The following is a 14402-nucleotide window of genomic DNA, read 5'->3' as shown; positions in this document are numbered from 1 at the left end:
CTGTGTGGCTCAGTTGGTTGAGTGTCTGGCTTTGGCCCAGTCATGATAGCATGGTTTGTGGGTTCAAGCCCCATGTCAGGCTCTGTGCTGACAGCTCAGAGCCTGGAGCCTGCTTCAGATTCTGTGTCTCCCTCTCTCTCTACCCCTCCCCTGCTCATGTTCTGTCTCTCTCTCAAAAATAAACAGTAAATAAAAAATAAATAAATAAATAAATAAATAAATAAATAAATAAATAAATAAATAAATAAATAAAAATAAAATGTCTGTCCTTTTTAAACACTCTGAAGCACACTGGATGTCACCATAAGTTAAACATCTCCTTCTCAGGGAAAATGGTTTTAAGGCACAGAGGTAATGTGAACTGGTAAAACTGAAGTTGGATTCCAAATAAGTTGCTGCTTTAGTAAAGAAAATAAAGTCACGTTTAACTTGATTGCCCTTTTCTGGTGACTTTTTTGTTTTTTAATTTTAGTTCTGAAGCAGTCTTATTTCTGAAAAATGAATCATTTTTCCACCATACGAGTTTTTGTCTCAACCTACACATAACATCAAACCGCTCAGATGCAGTCAGTTCATCCTTCTCTAAGCTTCTTATTCCCCCTTCAAAGATCATGAAACAGTTTTGGAGAAACAGCATATAAATGTCTGTTTCCTGTTTCTCCATTCTCATCCTCAATATATTTCCAAATCAAAGAAGGACATTCTTCTTGTCCTACATTTTGAAAGTATGATTTTATGGCAGGCAAACAGTTTAGTATCTTTTCTATGGCTTGGAGCAAGGACATCCATCTTGTAGTCACGTGTCTAATGAGGCTATCTCCTTCCACTTCTACAAAGTAAAAAATATCATTAAGAGCTTTTGCACAATTTAAAAAAATGTTTATTTATTTTTGAGAGAGAGAGTGTGTATGGGAGGGGCAGAGAGAGAGAGGGAGACAGAGGATCTAAAGCAGGCTCTGAGCTGACAGCAGCAAGCCTGCTGTGGGGCCTGAACTCATGAACTGTGAGATAACGACCTCAGCCAAGTCGCATGCTTAACTGACTGAGCCACCCAGGTGCCCTGAGAGCTTCTGTACATTTTGAGGAATCTGAAAAGTGACCCAGACTTTCATTATGAAAGTCTCAATATCACATTTAAGCAAATCACAACTCTTTTTAGCAATGCTGTATACAAGATGTGCAAGACATTGAACAGGTAAGATCTTTTCATTTTCTTTGGTGAGACACTTCTAGACTGAATGGGATTTGCCAAAATTTACATTGGCACTGTTTGATGAATATGCAGATAGATGAGCTATGTCTAGTTTGTATTTGGATAAAATATCAACAATCTTCAGCTTTATGATTTCAGCAGTTTCATTAAAATCCTCATAGAAATCCAGAAGACATGGGGCACCTGGGTGGCTCATTAGGTTAAACCTCTGATTCTTGATCTCAGCTCAACTCTTGAGTTCAAACCCCACATTGGGCTCCACGCTGGGCATGAAGCCTACTTAAAAAAGAAAAAGAAAGAAATTAAGAAGACGATTTGAAATCCATTTTTTTAAGTCAAAGCACCTAAGAATGAGAGGGAACATTTTTTGTTGCCGTGGGTTGATGCATTGCTTAAAGTTGAAGACTGTAGAAAGCATGACAGTTGGGGAGAAATGACTAAATCAGCTCTACACCGTAAGGGGCAAACACCTCCATTATCAAAATTTCTCCTTTTGTTTGCCTGCAGGATATTTTAGTTGCAACCCCTGAGTCAGGAAAAGTAACTTTACTCAGTTTCATAGAGCAATCAAGGGAGCCATATGATAATGTTTGTTTGCGTGGTATACCCAAGCTAATTCAGCAGCTGCTATTTTTGACTGAACATTGGTGTCTTTTGGGGGAATAAAAACACTTTGATTGGTTTGGAGGCACTCGCCTGTCTCACTCTCAACTGGTGAGATTCAGTCTCCATGTGTTTTCACATCCCCTTCTCTACCATGCCTAATCCCCAATTCTTTTCTGCATATTGTGCAGTATGCTCTGTTTTGGTTATTTACCTCCCTGATCCAGTTGTATGTCTCCTTCCATTTGTCATTAAAGCAACACAGTTGATTAGCCTTCTTTTTTGGTGATGGGATTGTTGGTACTATAATCGTTCTCATTTTCATTACCTGACTTCTTAGAAAACATGGTCACAATAAAGTCAAAGACAGACTGTAATATTCATAATTACAACACACTGCAGTCACTCTCAGTGCAACAGTGCATGGACAAACCATTACTGTAAACTGAAAATTGTGGTTGACAACACCAGTGGTCAGAAGGAAAGTGGTCAACAGCAACTACAGAAGGTGCAAAATCTCTGCCATATCCATTTGACGCTAAAGACAGTGTTGCTTTCAGCCCCTCTTTTTGGGCCACTGGGTCTGGTACTTTTCCTCCAGTCTGCCACACTCATTGCCAAAAACTAAAGCCTATCATACTCCAGGGAAGAGTTTTCCAGGACACGATACTTTCGATGTTCAATTGAGATGACTGATTACCTCACTGGGTCCCCAATTATCCAAGGACTAGCTCTTCAGAAGCAGGAAGCCTCTGGACACCTTGCTTCTAGAATATTTATCACAGGTTTCTCTTCTTTAAGAGTGATGAAAACAGAGCCCTGTCTTTTGTTGGACTCTGGATCCAGTGAAAACTCAATGGCCTTGATCTGGAAACACAGACAAAGCTCAGGGCTGGTGCCTCCTCCAACTCAGAACCTAAAGGGAACTCATAGGAGGGAAGACACCCAATGTCAGAGGAGGAGAAAGAAGTCCTGCTGAGCAGAACTCCAGCCAGCCAAGGAAGGAAGGAAAAAATCAGCCACAGGTGATTGATGGAGAGCATAAACCACACTTTTGGGAGGCACTCACCTCCTAAAACTTGCCAAAGTACTCCCTATCCTCTCCTCTGCAGCTTTGGGGCTCAGACCCGCAACAAAGATGTTCTTCACGTGATCCTTCTTCACAGTCATGGCACTTTTGGGGTTCATGCTATGGCCATCCAGCCTGTGCTCCTTCTGGTCTAGGACCTGTTTCCGCAGAGAAGCAGATTGACCAACTGTCCAGGCTTGTCCAGGATGAAGGGATTGGGGGACTTTGAGTGCTAAAACCAGAAGTGAGGGGTTTCTGGGAAGCAGGACTTTCAGTGTGAAAACCGGAACTAAGGGATTTCCCAGGTTGAGGGACTAACTAAAACTCGAGACTCAGGTTTCCTGGGCTGTGGGGCTTTTAATGCTAAAACCAGGACAATACCTCCTGAAAAAGGGGTCAGACAGATGCCAGTTCTAATTCTCACTGCCATTTCCTAGCAACATTACCCTGGGCTAGTCCCTTTTCTTTGAGCCACGAGACTCCACCACCGGTACACAAAATAGTTCATCCCATCCAAACACACCACACTCTACCTTGAGCCTGACTTCTAAATTTTCTCTAAACCCGAAATCCAGAAGGTTTACCTAAACACACACAAATCAGACCTTAGTCCCTTAGAGCCTCTGTCCATGCTGTATGCTCTCTTCCTGTCCTGGTAGTCCCGATTTAAGCCTTGTTTTTTCCAGAGGTAAAATTGCAGGTCTTAAGAGCACAGGCTGTAGCTGGGCTTCTGGTCCCGGAATCCTCACTGTGCTAACCATCTACTCACATGCAATCTCTTTTAGTTACCAAATCTTCTCTGGGCCTTAATCTCTTCCTTTGTAAAATGACACTTAAATAGTATCTATTTTATAGCATCCTTGGATGCTTTTCTAATTCTTACATGTGAAGTGTTTAGCACAGTGTCCCAAACAAGCAGATAAACAGATAATAAATATCCACTATCGTCTTCCTGGACCACGTCAACCCATATACCTCTTATTCCCCTCTTAAATCTGTACAGAAACAAGTCCCTAAATTCTGCTTCCCTCAGAGGGCTTGGCCATATATAGCTTAGACACACTGATCATGATCCAGGGATGCTATTCTCTCAGAAATCAAATCCTGTACACAAGGGCCCTTGATGGACTACATAGCTTGCCTTCTCCACACTGGCTGCATCTTGAAAGAGGATCAGCCCAACCCTCTTGATCTTCCAATGTTGGGATCCATTTTTATTTTTATTTTTTTATTTTTATTTTTTTTCAACGTTTATTTATTTTTGGGACAGAGAGAGACAGAGCATGAACGGGGGAGGGGCAGAGAGAGAGGGAGACACAGATCGGAAACAGGCTCCAGGCTCTGAGCCATCAGCCCAGAGCCTGACGCGGGGCTCGAACTCACGGACCGCAAGATCGTCCGCAAGATCGTGACCTGGCCGAAGTCGGACGCTTAACCGACTGCGCCACCCAGGCGCCCCTGGGATCCATTTTTATAGCATGTCAACAACCTCTCCAAATTTGGCCAAAGCGTCTTTTGAGTCCTTTGTGCTGGTGTCCCAGCTCAGGCCACCAACGAACAATTTTCTGAAATGGTAGGGCAAGACACATGGCAGCAAGAAGTCTTACAAGGAAGAATGTTTTGAAGGTCTTCAAGAAATCCATGAGTTAAGGAAGAAATGAACCTCCCAAAGCTTTTATTGTAAAGAATACAAAGAAATCCACCATCCACAGGAAAGGTCTACACCTACCCATCCTGTCTGTAAAGATTCTACCTTTGATAAACGTTAACAAATCTACACTACCTCCTTACTGAGATCTCAACTCCACACTGACACTAATAAAACTTAAGAGCAAAGCACCCCAGGCTGGGAAGAAGAAAGAAAGGGCAACCTGGCCAGAGGATAGGCCCTGGGCACTCATCACAACTGGAAGTGAGACTGGCTTTTAAACACCCTCTTGTCAAAGTGCAGTCATCTATCTCTGTCTTCCCCTGTGCCCATATGGCTCTCAAGGAACTTGGCCTTCCTGAGAGAGTCTAGACAGTGACTCCATTCCCACTTGGAGGGGAGGATGGAGAAGGATGGAGAGAAGGATAGACGGAGGAGGGTGGGAGGGAGAACGGCCCCTCCAGCATGTGGAGGGGCCCAGACCTTGACACAGCTTGGTCCCGGGTCGGAGCGCACACCTTACCCTTGGCCACCTACCCTCTCCGCCAGGCAGCTGCGTGATGGCACCAAAGCCCACCCAACAACTCCCGCCAACTCCACGGCCATCTAACTTCTTGTTCTCTTCGTTCTTGCTCTGGTTCATCCCGGGGCCATTATCTGGTCGGTCTCGCGCCGTTCTGGCTCCTAGTGGAGGCCTCCTGGTCCCGGCTGGAGACTCACCTTCGGGGGGACAGCCTCGTGTTGGTTCTCTGCCGGGCAGGTGGTTCCCATGGGAGGCTCGCCCTCACCTGCTTCCGACATACTGGGCGGACCCGGCCGCTCCCCTAACCGCCGGGAACGCCGCGCAGCCCGCTCGCTCGCCCCGGCCCCAGCCCGGACCAAGGTGGCTTTGCCGGAGCCTCCGCTTGACTTAATGCTCACGTTCCGGGACCCGGGACTTGGGACTCGGGGTGGGAGTGGGGGTGGGGGTGGGGGTGGGGAGGGAGGGCGAGGAATAGCGGGCGGAGAGGGCGGACCCACCTCTGCCACACTGCATGCTCATTGGCTGAACCCACCTGACACTCAACTGTGCGCCGGCGTCCAATTGGCCTCAACGGCGCGCGCTCTAAAACTGTGTGGTGTCCAAACGCTGCCGCAGAGGGCCCCGAGGTGGAGACGGAACCAAAGTGTGTCCCAAATCGCTGGGGCGCCCGGGTGCACCTTCCACCGCCTGAAGTGGTAGCCTTTCGCTCCTGCGCGCCGGTCTCAGGGCTTCACCGGAGTGAAAACAGGCAAGAGTAAGACAAAAACCGGTTAAAATCCCTAAAGCAGAACATCCATGGGCCAATTCAAAGAAGGCAGATACATGAGGAAAGTATAATTAAGCAAAAATCCGTTTTTGCAACGGCAAAGCAAACAACTGAAATTCAAGGGTGGGAATTCCATAAAAGAAAACGTGAATCTAATTTCAAACTTCGGTATACCGGTTTCTGTTTAGACCTCGATAAGCAAAATGTAACTGCCTTTCCGATGAAAAGGCAGCAGGGGGCACAAATGCCCTCGTTTCATTCCGGTAGGCGGGTTGTTTTAGCCTGGTCAGAGTTCTCAAACATCAAATAGTTTTGCTCTTAAGAAAACAGGGATGGTTATGAAACTGAACGGTAAATGGGGAAAACGGGGCGATGGGTTACGTAGAAAAACGTACGAGAAAGGTATACGATTAATGCATTACAGTCTGTTGGCTAAGGAGTACAGTTGCCTTAATATTGTTGGTGTGTGAGGAGGAGAGGTCAATTAAAGGACATAGGGGGAGTTTTGAGGTGGGCTCTGAGAGAGAGCCGGGGCAGTGGAGAGTGACCACAGGGCACTGGCCAACTTCCTGTCCTAAGCCTGCCATTTGGACCCATTCTGAACTTTTGCCAAGGATGCAGGACTTCCCGTGTGAAAAAGGGACTGAGGGGTTTCCCAGGGTTGGGGACTTTCCTATAAACAATAATAATAACAACAGCTAATATTTAATTATTTCCTGTTGTGTGCCAGTCACCTTCCCAGCATTTTACAGGTATCAACTTTAATCTTCACAACAACCCTCTGAGGTAATACGGTATCATCCCCCATTGTACAGAGGAGGAAACTGAGGCAACTTGCTAAAGGTCATGTAAACAGCTGAGCAGTGTCGATCCAGGTTTAAGGAAAGTGTGCATGTAGGCTCTGCAGTCATTCTGCCTGGGTTCGAATCATGACTACCATCGTGTATATTATTAATACAGAAAAGCACATAACATTATGACTAGCACACAGGAAATACTCAAGTGTTTGCTATTCTTACTCAAAGAGTGGTCCTTGGTTTCCAAGAGCTTAAAATATACTTTAAGAGGTTGGTAAGATTGCACCTATCAATGGATGAATGCATATTCATAGATGCATATTAAGTGTTCAGAGGAGGGAACAATTGTGAAACAGTAGTCAGATCTGGGTCGCAGCCTGCTTGGGTGTGGCACCTGCTTAAAATTCTACCCAAGTAATGCTCCAGTCTCTGATCCTCAATGGCTTGAGCTATAATCATTACATTCTTTGTGTTTGATTATCATATGGGTGTGTATGTGTGTTTAAAAAACATAGTCATTTTTTGTTAGTCACTAAAATTCTCTTAATGCTGTGATATCTACTTTTTCAGCAGGAGGAAGCTTTAATTAATTATTAATTTTTCAGAGGAAGCGTTTATTCATTTTGCAAATAGTTGTCTATTAGAGGGCAAGCCCTAGAGTAGGACTCAAAAATAAACGGGGTGCCGAGTCAGAAACTGACTCTGGAATGAGGGGGATGGGAAGGGATATTATTTTAATTGAAACATGAAGTCTGAAAGGGAGCCAGTGGGCAAGGAGTCAGCGGAACCACACTGGGGGCAGCAGGAACAGTCTGAGCAAAGACCCTTGGTGGGGAAAGGGCTCCATGCCTTGGGAGAATCAAAGAATGGTACTCAGTTGGGCCTGGAGAATTGTGAATTTGAAGCAGAGTGAATTGGTTCTGCAACAAGTTCTGTTCACAAAGAGCCAGGGCGGAGTATGGTTTCCTGCCTCTGAGTCTTCTATTTAAATCATCTGGACTGTGCAGCCTGCAGATGTTGCTGTGTGGAAACTTTAGTTCATGGGTGAGAGGTAATCTTTGTGCACAGCTTGTTTTTCATTGGTCGTCGTCAACTAAGTTTAATGCTATGTGTCTGTGTATACTTAAATCCAGCAGAACCTCTGTCTTGAATGAAATGTCTCTTCACTCTTGTGTTTTGCTTAACTGTGAAAGAATTATGTTTGTTTCTATGGCAAAATGGATTTACATACATTCACTAGCATACGTGCCTAACTGAAATTTTTCCAAAAGAGATTTATTTCCCCTTCTTCTTTTTCTTCTTTCTTCTTTCTCCTTCTCCTCCTCCTCTTTTTTATTAATAATTTATTTATTTTTTAATTTACATCCAAGTTAGTTAGCATATGGTACAACAATGATTTCAGGGGTAGATTCCTTAATGTCCCTTACCCATTTAGCCCATCCCCCCTCCCACAACCCCTCCAGCAACCCTCTGTTTGTTCTCCATATTTAAGAGTCTCTTATGTTTTGTCCCCCTCCCTGTTTTATATTATTTTTGGTTCCCTTCCCTTGTGTCCATCTGTTTTGTATCTTAAATTCCTCATATGAGTGAAGTCATATGATATTTGTGTTTGACTGACTAATGTCACTTAGCATAATACCCTCCAGTTCCATCCGTGTAGTTGCAAATGGCAAGATTTCACTCTTTTTGATTGCCGAGTAATACTCAATTGTATATATATATATACTACATCTTTATCCATTCATCCATCAATAGACATTTGGGCTCTTTCCATACTTTGGCTATTGTTGATAGTGCTGCTATAAACATGGGGGTGCATGTGTGTCCCTTCGAAGCAGCACACCTGTATCCCTTGGATAAATACCTAGTAGTGCAATTCCTGGGTCGTAGAGTAGTTCTATTTTTGATTTTTTGAGGAATCTCCATACTGTTTTCCAGAGTGGCTGCACCAGTTTGCATTCCCACCAGCAATGCAAAAGAGATCCTCTTTCTCTGTATCCTTGGCCAACTGTTGTTAATTGTAATTGTAGCCCTTCTGACAGGTGTGAGGTGGTATCTCATTGTGGTTTTGATTTGTATTTCCCTGATGATAAGTGATGTTGAGCATTTTTTTTCATGTGTCCGTTGGCCATCTGGATGTCTTCTTTGGAGAAGTGTCTATTCATGTCTTTTGCCCATTTCTTCACTGGATTATTTGTTGTTTGGGTGTTGAGTTCAAAAAGTTCTTTAAAGATTTTGGATACTAACCCTTTATCTGATAGGTCATTTGCAAACATCTTCTCCCATTCCATCGGTTTCCTTTTAGTTTTGCTGATTGTTTCCTTCACTGTGCAGAAGCTTTCCAGTTTTCCCAGGAGCACCATTTGCTGGAGAGACTGCCTTTATTCTATTAGTCTTTCCTGCTTTGTCAAAGATTAGTTGACCATCTGTTTGTGGGTCCATTTCTGGGTTCTCCGTTCTGTTCCATTGATCTGAGTGTCTGTTCTTGTGCCAGTTATCATATTGTCTTGATGATTACAGCTTTTGTAATACAGCTTGGAGTCCGGGATTGTGATGTCTCCAGCTTTGGTTTTCTTTTTCAAGATTGCTTTGGCTATTCGGGGTCTTTTCTGGTTCCATACAAATTTTAGGATTGTGAAGAATTCTGTGAAGATTCTGTGAAGAATTCTGGTGTTATTTTGATAGGGATTGCACTGAATATGTAGATTGCTTTGGGTAGTACTCACATTTTAACAATATTTGTTCTTCCTATCCAGGAGCATGGAATCTTTTCCCATTTTTTTGTGTCTTCTTCAATTTCTTTCATAAGCTTTCTATAGTTTTCAGTGTATAGGTTTTTCACCTCTTTGGTTAGATTTATTCCTAGGTATTTTATGGGTTTTGGTGCAATTGTAAATGGGATCAATTCCTTGATTTCTCTTTCTGTTGCTTCTTGTTGGTGTATAGGAATGCAACTGATTTCTGTGCATTGATTTTATATCCTGTGACTTTGCTGAATTCATGGATCAGTTCTAGCAGTTTTTTGATGGAATCTTTTGGGTTTTCCATATAGAGTATCATATCATCTGTGAAGAGTGAAAAAAGTTTGACCTTCTCCTGGACGATTTGGATGACTTTTATGCCTTTATGTTGTCTGATTGCTGAGGCTAAGGCTTCCAATCCTATGTTGAATAACAGTGGCAAGAGTGGACATCCCTGTCTTGTTCCTGATCCTAGCGGGAAAGCTCTCAGTTTTTCTCCATTGATGATATTAGCGTTGGGTCTTTCATATATGGCTTTTTTGATCTCAAGACATGATCCTTCTATCCCTACTTTCTTGAGGGTTTTTATCAAGAAAGGATGCTGTATTTTGTCAAATGCTTTCTCTGCATCTATTGAGAGGATCATGTGGTTCTTGTCCTGTCTTTTATTGATGTGATGAATCACATTGATTGTTTTGTGGATATTGAACCAGGCCTGCATCCCAGGTATAAATTCCACTTGGTCGTGGTGAATAATTCTTTTAATGTATTGTTGGATCTGGTAGGCTAGTATCTTGTTGAGGATTTTTGCATCCATGTTCATCAGGGAAATTAGTCTATAGTTCTCCTTTTTAGTGTGTCTTTGTCTGGTTTTGGAATCAAGGTAATGCTGGCTTCCTAGTAAGAGTTTGGAAGTTTTCCTTCCGTTTCTATTTTTTGGAACAGCTTCAAGAGAATAGGTGTTAACTCTTCCTTAAATGTTTGGTAGAATTCCCCTGGAAAGCCATCTGGCCCTGGACTCTTGTTTTTTTGGAAGATTTTTGATTACTAATTCGATTTCTTTATGGGTTATGGGTCTGTTCAAATTTTCTATTTCTTCCTGTTTCAATTTTGGTAGTTTGTGTTTCTGGGAATTTTTACATTTCTTCCAGATTGCCCATTTTATTGGCATATAATTGCTTATAATATTCTCTTGTTATTGTTTGTATTTCTGATGTGTTGGTTGTGACCGCTCCTCCTTCATTCTTGATTTTGTTTATTTGGGTGCTTTCCTTTTTGTTTTTGATCAAACTGCCTAGGGGTTTACCAATTTTGTACCTCCTTCTCCTTCTTCACTTTAGAGAGAGAGATAGGGGCAGAGGAAGAAAGGGAGAGAAGCTCAAAGGCCCTACTCTCAGTGCAGACCCCAACATGGGGCTCAGTCCTACAACCCTGGGATCATGACCTGAGCTGAAATCAAGAGTTGGATGCTCAACCAATTGAGCCACCCAGGCACCCCTCCAAAAGAGATTTCTTAGAAATAAATTTTTTAAAAAAGCAAAAATTAAAGATAGCTCAATTTTTCCTATTCTGTTAGTCCCTATGGAGCTACTACTGTTTGTGATACTTGAAGTGTAAAAATCAAAATAGAAAATTGGGTTGATGAGAAAGAGGACTTGATATACACACAGGGTTAATCCATTCAGCTTCCTTAGATCTCTTTGAGCAGACAACGCTTAATGCAATAAAAACGGCATCTTTGAGGAAAAGCAGATTATCTTGTCTGATAAGGCTAGTTTTTCTCATTACATTAATGTTGCTTAAACAGTGTTTTTAATTTAAAAGAAAAAGACCTAAGAGAAGGTGTAGGCTGAAAAATAGGGCATGATAATACTTGAAGACATGCAATTGAGGAGCATTCTAAAAATCCTCTCAGCAGGGCAGTGAAGCTGACTGTAAAGGTGAAATTGGGTCCAAATTTAATGAGAGGAAAGATTCAGTCCCTTTCTCTGTCCTTACAGTTCAGTCTAAGAGGCAAATTGCTATTGCAAGTTTAGTTGGAGTAGTATCTCCAACAAATTTCTTGGAAAGAATGACAATGAATATTAAAAGAGCTGAAATTAAAATCAGGTGTGGATAGAATGTTACTTTAAAAATAACAACACACCTGGTGCCTGGGTGGCTGAGTCAGTTAAGAATCTAACTTTTGATTTTGGCTCAGGTCATGATCTCACAGTTTGTGAGTTCCAGCCTCATGTCAGGCTCTGAACTGAAAAGCCTGGAGCCTGCTTGAGATATTCTCTCTCTCCCTCTCTCTCTCTCTCTCTCTCTCTCTCTCTCTCTCTCTCTCTCTCTCTCTCTCAGAAATAAAGGAACATTTAAAAAAATAACAACACACCTGTATTACCTTAGGCAGGCTCTGGAACACTTAGTAGCATTTGTGTATCTCACCACCAGGTTAGATTTAATGAAGATTATTGGGATGAAGTTGGAGAGAAAGAAGTTCCATTATTTATGAAATGACTTTTTATTTTTTTTAGAGAGACAGAAAGAGCATGAGTTGGGGGGGGGGTGGGGAGAGAGAGAGAGCATGGAGCTGGATGTGGGGCTCAGTCCCACGACTGTGGGATCATGACCTGAGCCAAAATCAAGAGTTAGATGCTCAACCAACAGTCACCCAGGTGCCCTATGAAATGACTTTTAAAAATTTTTGGTAAATGATTTCAGTGAGCAAAGTGGTTGATCATGTTGGCTGGCTGTTAAGCTTAAGTTCAATTAGTGAAGCTTCAAGGCCCCAGCAGCCTGCCAGATGAATAAGAAATGGCCAAGGCTGGGGCTCCTGGATGGCCCAGTTGATTGAGCATCTGATTTTGGCTCAGGTCATGATCCCAAGGTCGTGGGATTGAGCCCTGCATCAGGCTCCGTGCTCAACGTGGAGCCTGCTTAAGATTCTCTGCACTCACCCCCACTTACTCTCTTTCTTAAGAAAAGTAATGGTCAAGACTTCTCCCTCATATTGCCTGGGCCTGTGGCCAGAATGTTACAGGATGCTTCTCTGTAGTTCCCTTTTGCAAAGATGTACCTACAGACAGAACTTCAAGAAAACGTTTTTTTCCTCATTTTTCTTAAATATTTCCTTAGAGGCTTCTGAGATGTTTAATTCAGTGGTTTTCAAAAATGCTGCCCATGGGAACCACCTGGGCATCTTTAAAAATTACCAATGCCTGGCTCCCATCTCTAGCTATTGTAATTTAGCCGGTATGGGCTGCAACCCGGAAATGGGAAATGTTTTTTTTTTCAGTCTAATCTTTTTATAATTATAAATAATTTTAGATTTATATGCACCTGTAAGAAATAATACAGAGATTCCTTGTATTCTTTACTCAGTTTCCGCTTATGGTAACATTTTCCACAACTATAATAAAATATCACAACCAGGTATTGACATTGATATAGCCAAGGCACAGAGAACATTCATCACAACAAGGATCCCTCCCTCATGTTGTCTTTTATTATCACACCCACTTCCCTGCCCACTCTAACCGCTTGTAACTTCTGGCAGCCACTAATCTGTACTCCATTTCTATACTTTTGTTATTTTAAGAATATTATATAAATGGAATCATATATATGTAACCTTTGGGGATTAGTTTTTTTCACTCAGTGTAATTATCTGGAGATTGATCCTGGTTGTTGCCTGTATCCCTAGCTAGTTCCTTTGTATTCCCGAGTGACAGTACATGGTATGGACGTACCATACTTTGTTCAACCATCTGGATTGCTTTCAGGTTTTGGCTGAAAGTTAGTAATAAACTGATATAAGACTTCATCTACATATTATTATGTGAACACATATTGTCACTTCTCTGAGGAAAACGCCCAGGAGTAGAATTGTTGGATTGTATGATAGGTGTATGTTTGGCTTTTAAAAAAATGCTGAGCTATTTTTTGGAGTGGCCATCCCATTTTATACTCCTACCAGCAGTGTATGAGCAATCCAATTTCTCTGCATCCTTGCCAGCATTTAGCATTCTCTCTCTTTTTTTTTTAATTAAAAAAAAATTTTTTTTACATTTATTCATTTTTGAGAAACAGAGAGAGACAGCGCGCAAGTGGGGGAGGGGTAGAGAGAGAGGGAGACACAAAATCCGAAGCGGGCTCCAGGCTCTGAGCTGTCAGCACAGAGCCCGACACGGGGCTTGAACCCACGAACTGCGAGATCATGACCTGAGCCGAAGTCGGACGCTCAACCAACTGAGCTACGTAGGCACCCCAGCATTGGTGCCTTGTCTCTCTTTTATATTTTAGCCTTTCTGATAGATGTATAGTGCTGTCATGGTGTGATTTTAATTTGCATTTCCCTAAGGTGAGTGATGTTGACTGTCTTTTCATGTGCTTATGTGCTACCATTTGGCAAAATGTCTTTTCATGTCTTTTATCCATTTTCTACTTGTATTATTTATTTTTTTACTGTTGTGATTTGAGAATTCCTTATATATTCATATATGTGGTTTGCAAATGTTTTCTCCCACTCTGTAGAGAGATGTTCCAGCCAGATGAGGATGTTCATTTCTGTTTTCTTGTTTAGTTGTGTTGACTTGTTAATAGATATTCATGGTTTCAGAGATACCACATAGACATATAGGTAGACTTAGACTTAGAGCTTCCCAAGATTTGAACTGCAAAACTGCTACTGCATATCAGATCTGGTCTGTGACATTACAGACAAGATCCTCTCAAAGATCTCTCTACTTGTGGGTGCACGGAGTTGATGAATATAGGGATAATTTCTGCACTGTCACACACAGGCCATACAAGTTCACCAAAGAAATAGTTCATTGTGTAGAGAAAAAAAAGATGTATTGCCATAATGGGAGGAGGTCAGGAAAAGGTTCAGATGTCCCAAATGGAATTATAGCTCATTCATTTGAATGGAGTTACTACTCATTCATTTGAAAAATTAAGTGAGTATATTAAGTACAATCCAAGGGGATTATGAATTATGGGCAGTGTATTTCTTATTTAAAATGTAGAGGGAGGAAGAATTTTTGTATAGTCAGAGT

General features: G+C 42.1%; 1 protein-coding gene and 1 long non-coding RNA gene across 2 annotated transcripts in view; one reads left to right on the top strand and one right to left on the bottom strand.

Annotated features, from left to right (window-relative positions):
- Positions 1–713: 713 nt before the first annotated feature.
- Positions 714–5484, bottom strand: LOC123385396 (heterogeneous nuclear ribonucleoprotein A/B-like). Its single transcript, XM_045057647.1, has 3 exons — positions 5254–5484; positions 2886–3043; positions 714–829 (listed from the first exon to the last, which is right to left on the bottom strand). The coding sequence occupies exons 1-3, from the start codon at positions 5332–5334 to the stop codon at positions 814–816; spliced, it is 255 nt and encodes an 84-aa protein (XP_044913582.1). The 5' UTR covers positions 5335–5484; the 3' UTR covers positions 714–813.
- Positions 5485–5620: 136 nt separating this feature from the next.
- LOC109499705 overlaps positions 5621–14402 on the top strand; it is a 64507-nt gene continuing 55725 nt past the window's right edge. Inside the window, exon 1 of the long non-coding RNA XR_006597832.1 lies at positions 5621–5810. This is a non-coding gene — a long non-coding RNA (uncharacterized LOC109499705). The remainder of the gene's footprint in view (positions 5811–14402) is intronic.

Source organism: Felis catus, chromosome B2 (assembly GCF_018350175.1).
Source record: "Felis catus isolate Fca126 chromosome B2, F.catus_Fca126_mat1.0, whole genome shotgun sequence".
In the NCBI taxonomy this organism is placed as follows: Eukaryota; Metazoa; Chordata; class Mammalia; order Carnivora; family Felidae; genus Felis; species Felis catus.
This window is presented reverse-complemented; position numbering and strand designations above follow the sequence as displayed.